The sequence below is a fragment of the Lytechinus pictus genome, chromosome 9, assembly GCF_037042905.1.
Source record: "Lytechinus pictus isolate F3 Inbred chromosome 9, Lp3.0, whole genome shotgun sequence".
NCBI classification, from domain to species: Eukaryota; Metazoa; Echinodermata; class Echinoidea; order Temnopleuroida; family Toxopneustidae; genus Lytechinus; species Lytechinus pictus.
The window spans coordinates 4,404,660-4,410,659 of NC_087253.1; the positions used below are offsets into that span (position 1 = coordinate 4,404,660).

The following is a 6,000-nucleotide window of genomic DNA, read 5'->3' on the forward strand; positions in this document are numbered from 1 at the left end:
AACACGAACTTGCTGTCACTCAACATCAGTCTTTCATTTATGCTTTGGTGGGCTTTTTTTCTACTTTGGTGGTAAATACTCTAGTCCCACATGTAGACTTTGGTGTTGTAAAACGATACAAAACGATCGACGATCAGTTTTCAGTTGATGTTACACTCTTGCATCACCATGAAAGTCTACATGTGGGTCTACCATAGTGACCGAGTGCAACATGTTCATAAAACCATCTTTTAGATTCAAGAAAGAGTTGAATCTTCTTTATTTTCTTGATAGTTTACAACTATATCAAAACCATTTCAAGGAAATATGGAAAAACAGATGGCCATTTCATGGATTTAAAGATGCAAAATTTGATATTTCAGCAACTTACGGAGAAGATTTTCAATTTTTTTTTACCACCGCTGGTTCACCGTAAACGCCTTTTCACTAATAGCGTTTCAACTTTCTTCAAAATAAAAATGACTTGGGCCTACCTGAGAGTGCTATATTTTCCGGTGTGTTAATCTTCTGAGCGGTGGAGGTGTCTATGACCTCCACACCTTCTAAGTCCTGTCCATCTCCTTGCGGTCCTGGATCCATGTCTAAGACTGTATCACCTGCTTCTGGGTTATTCCTGTATACAGGGAAGACAACAGTTCAGGGGTATTATTGTGGTAAATTTGACACCGTTCTCACTACCTTTCTAAAACTAGTTTAGTGGAAACTGATAATTTAACGTGTACCGAGAACGGTTGAAGCGATCTTCCAAACCGGTTCAGAAAACCACCTCGCGATGCAGTTTTCAAGATCGCTTTCCTCGTTAGACTGGTTTCAGCATAAGTGAGGACACAACCGTTCTTCGGGAAGCGATCTTCGCACATTTTGAGCTCGATACTCCACATGACAGGTGTAGAATGCCTATGCTGCAAATTCAAATTCACGCGAAACGTGTCACCCCATTGAGAGTGTTTCCATAGCAACAAGATCGCTTAACGCGAAGTGATTTTGAAAACCATTTTCTGGTTATCAAATGGGAACGCTAGCAAAGCGATCTTTCAAACTGGTTTCCTGAATCGGTCTCCAGTAAACTAGTTTTAGAATGCGTAATGAGAATGGCCTCTTGGACTACCCGGGAAAAAATTACCTGGGGTCATTTCGCCCCAAAATGTCCCAAAGAGCTCTGGAAACTAAAAGCCCTGGACATTCCCAGAGTCAAATGTAAATTGTAATACAATGTGAGAAATTTGGCCTGGTAATACAGTAATACAGCATAATTACCCTAGCTTTAGCACAGCAGCTGTAATGCCCACTATCTACCGTTATCAACTAACCATTTTGTCTAACTGCAAGTTAGCCCCCAATTTTTTTTGTTTTAATCCAATTTACACTATATTCCCACTCTGAATACAATTTGATATTGTTGATGTAGAAATCCACTGTGAGTGCTGATTTTTTTTTCTAAATTCAGTAAATCCATTTTCCAAAGAAAACAATTATAAAATAATGAAATGTAGAACAAGATACAAAAAAAACAAAACAAATTTTGTTAAAGAAGAAAATTCATGCCCAGTACCATAAAAATAATGTTTTCACAATATAACATACAATTCGTTGAAAAGCATCAGAATGATACCTGTACAACCTGAGGAAAAATCCACCTTAAGAAAAAAAAATCTTTGATGGTGTGGTAGTTTAAGAACAAGGAAAAAAAAGAAAGAAAAAAAGAAAAAGATAGATTTGATTTTCGAACATTAATTCCCTGAATAGACAATGAAAAACCTCAAATTAGCCAAACAAGTTGAACCTACTCATAAAATGCTGTGTTATAAAGGGTTAAAGATTATTTGAAGTAATTCAAGGAAAATGAAGCAAAATGCATTTTCAAAAACTTTAGAAAACAGGGATGCCAGTTACATGTAGTTTTACTCACTGGGACTGTAAAGAAGCCAGGGGTGGTATTCTGAGATCCATTTTATCTCAGATAAAATAAAATATTTTATCTCCATTAAAATCAGTGAGATAAAATACTCTTAAAATCTCTCCGAATTGGTATTCTGAGAACAATTTTATCTTCATTTTATCTCTGTAAGACACACCTATTTTTTAATCAATATCAAATTAGAAATACGCTTTTATAGGAAACCAATAAAAATCAATTCCGCTAGGTGTGGTGAAGGAGTGAGATTGCGTCAATTTATTGACTTCAATACGCTTGCACTATACGCTTGCACGTCTTTACAGAGATTTCTTTTTAACAAAAATGGCAATACTCTCATCTTTTTTCGAAGTCTATATCGCATCTTTTCAAAGACAATATTAGTCAACAAAAGTCTAATGAAATACTTCCCGATTGTACAGAAATATTTTCAAGGTGTTGTTCTCAATGAATATATCATTTTTCTTAATTTTCATGCCAACATTTGGAGTTAATTCACCTAGAAATATTGACGAAATCAACGTCGCGGAGATAAAATAGCCCCTACCCTCTTTTAAGTTTATTTAAATTTTTTTCTTCAAGGTAACTTGGGCGCAAGCACATCACCCGCGTTGCAATGGCCAGGTACGCGAAGGGTATGTCTACGCAGCCACTGCTCTGATGCGTATCATCATAGATACGCAAGATAAAATTTCAATAAAATGTCATCTCAGAATACCAATTTCATTTTACGAGATAAAATAAAATATTTTAAAGATAAAATGACCTCAGAATACCGCCCCTGGACATCATAAAGCCACAGAATGTGTGCTATACAATGAAAGCCTGAAAACGCCTTAAAGGGATAGTCTGGGGTGAAAACATTTATACAGCAATAGAGTACCGTAAAATTCTATTTTTGAGATATAAATATCTCCAGCCTGGACCATCCCTTTAAATGAAAAGATGTCAGGGCCTGAAATCAGGCAAAAGCCAAAAGACGAGCAACCCTGAGAAAAGCGAATTGCTCAACAACACAATCAGCAAAATATTGAAATTCCAATTATAAATATCAATTGTGTCACACAAAGAGAAATGAATCATTATTAGGTAAAGTTGACACCAACCAGCAGTTCAGTTGTATAAATAGTTCAGTTGCATATTAATAAACTTTCCACACTAACATATCAACCGATCAGTTAAGGTAAGATTACCCCCAACAAAATTTTGAGTTGCATTTTAATAAAGAGATACATCAATCAAGCATATTATCACTGGGAATCTCTTTAAAATTGGGCATAAAAATGAAAAATGCATTTTAGACTTTTTATATGCTTATTTCGAACACTTCAAGTCTGTGGTAACTTGACCACCATGTAAACGCCATCAAATTTTACACGAACACATTGAGAACAAATATACAAAATATAATATTTTGCTGGGTACAAATTTCTCCCTTTCCCAAATGCCATTAACTCATTTGTAATCTTTTATGGTTACTGTAAAAAACACACACAAAAAACCCCAACAAAACAAACAAAACAAAAACAGATATATCAAATCAGAAGGCTAAAGTGCAACCATTTTCATTTATTTCTCTTACACTATATTTTCACTTGGATTCTCCATTTCCTTCAGATGACCTGGGATTGTTGATCAGGGAAAAAATGCAACAATTCATATCTAAATAAAGAGTATAATTTAGAGCAAAATGCTGAAAATGTCATCAAAATTGGATAACAAATAACAAAGTTATTGAATACTTAAGTAGAGATCTAGATCTAAGCAATAATTTTGTGAAACTTCATATGCACATCATCATGAATATTCATTAGGTAGGCTGATAATGTACATCCCCACTTTGTGAGTTTGTCATTACATGAAATCATAATCATTTCATTTTTTGCATACATGATTGAATAATGTGATCAAATAAGTTGCAGCAATAATTCTCTAAATCAGTTTGTCAATCCAATTTTTTAAGTTCTTGGTTAAAAAAAATAGATCTAGGCTTAGGCCTAGATTCTAATGTTAAAAATTTCTAACTCTTAACAGATCTTACTTGTTACTTAATTAGAATAGTAACTTAGATCTAGAATAGGCCCGAGATAAATTTCATATAATAAAATACAAAACAAGTGGGAATATGAAATCATCAATTTGCTCATTGATTAAATTATTCATGACATGCCTAGAAATATTTTGTTAAAATGCCATACATGTCCTGGGGGGTGTTTCACAAAGATGTAAGTATGACTTAGGTCGCACTTTAATAAATGCCTAAGGCTAAGCGTATCTGAAAACGCAAAATCTTATTCAATAAGCTGTAGTGCGCATCCACTTTGCATGATCTGACCAATGCGATCAAGTATTTTATACCTCGTGCAACTAGGCATTTAGGTGCGACTCTACGTCATACTTAAATCTTTGTGAAACACCCCCTGGCTTGTCCATTTTTTATCATTATCAAATCATTGTTCAATGTTTTGTTGGTCTGATCTGTTTTAATCATATTATATTTTCAGCCAGGACCATCACTTCAACGTTAGACATTGCTGAACTTCAAAAAATACAAAATTCTCTTTACGTTTCCGCAAAATGCTTGGATAAAAAGATGAATTAAATGATATGAAATCATGGCAATGATACACGAGTCATGATCATGTCCAATGCACATGCGGCAGCGGCGCCGCGCCATGCGTTTCGTAGCGCGCGCCGGTGCCTGTGCAGTGGCAGGCAAAACGAATGAATGAATGAATGATTTGACAGCTGTGGTTTTGGTGTATATTTCAAAAAGGAAACTTCAAATTAAAATTTGGAGGATACGGATGCATAACATGTAAGCACTCTCTGCACAACACACTCATTCTATCACTTGCTAACACCGAGGTATTATTAATTTCCAGATGAACATGAACAACTTACCTGAAAAATTGCCAATATTGTCTTTCGGAGCTTCAAGATGGCGGGGATTAAACGTGTGATTTGATTGGTCGAAATATGACGTCAGTTTCAACATGAACCAGTAGGAACAAGTGACTTTGATAAGAATATTTTGGCGCGGGTGCGTTCAGCTGATCTCTAAATATCTTTAATGCTAATCACAGTAAAAGTGTTGCGACGCGACGAATCGGTCACCGTGGTTTTGTGTACCGGGTATATAAAAAGTAAGGTCTATTAAAATCTGGATAGATCTATATAAAAATAACTCGGTATATTTATAACCTATAGAGAAATATACCGAGTTATTTTTATTAATATATTTATTTACTTATGTTCATTTATCTATTTCTTTCTCCTATTTCTTTCTTCTTTCTTTATTTCTTTCTTTCTTTCTATCTTTCTATCTTTCTTTCTTTCTTTCTTCCTTTCTTTCTTTCTTTCCTTCTTTCTATGTTTCTTAATTCTTTCTTTCTTTCTTTCTTTCTTTCCTTCTTTCTATGTTTCTTAATTCTTTCTTTCTTTCTTTCAGTTTCTTTCTTTCTTTCTTTCTTTCTTTCTTTCTTTCTTTCCTTCTTGTTTTTTTTTTTTCTTTAATTTTATTAGATAGATCTATATAAAGATAACTCGGTATATTTCTTACCTATAGAGAAATATACCGAGTTATTTTTATTAATATATTTATTTACTTATGTTCATTTATCTATTTCTTTCTCCTATTTTCTTTCTACTTTCTTTCTTTCTTTCTTTTTTTCTTTCCTTCTTGTTTTTTTTCTTTAATTTTATTAATTTTATATGTTACTATAATTATTATTATTTATTCATTTATTTACTTATCTATTTTATTTTATTTTATTTTTTATTTTTATTTATTTATTTATTTATTATTATTATTATTATTTTTTTTTTTTGGGGGGGGGGGGGGTTAAGTTAATTGTGAGTTGTGCCGACTCGATCCATTTAGCAAACTATCCAGCTATAGACAAGGGGATCCGTCGGATGACCCCTCTCTATGAGTTTTTTTATAATGGTGAAAAAGGGAGAAAACAAAACTTAAAATTAAAGGGAAAATAAAGAGAGAAAGAAGAAAAAGTGCCCCGGCCAGTTGATACCTGACGTCGCCACAGTTCAGCATATAGAATTTACCGTTATATATATCCCCCTCT

General features: G+C 33.7%; 1 protein-coding gene across 8 annotated transcripts in view; it reads right to left on the reverse strand.

Moving 5' to 3' along the window:
* The window catches only part of LOC129267980 (nucleosome assembly protein 1-like 1), a 28,171-nt gene extending 23,126 nt beyond the window's left edge, over positions 1-5,045 (reverse strand). For 4 of the 8 annotated variants that reach the window (XM_064104531.1, XM_064104530.1, XM_064104529.1 and 1 more), the window contains exons 1-2: positions 4,820-5,045; positions 474-613 (exon numbers count right to left, since the gene is read on the reverse strand). In XM_064104531.1, coding sequence (XP_063960601.1) covers positions 474-579 — 106 coding nt within the window. In that variant the 5' untranslated portion in view covers positions 580-613; positions 4,820-5,045. Of the gene's footprint in view, positions 1-473; positions 614-3,497; positions 3,538-4,819 lie in introns of all 8 variants that reach the window. The other 4 variants (XM_064104526.1, XM_064104523.1, XM_064104527.1 and 1 more) reach the window with 3 other exon arrangements.
* Positions 5,046-6,000: the final 955 nt, after the last annotated feature.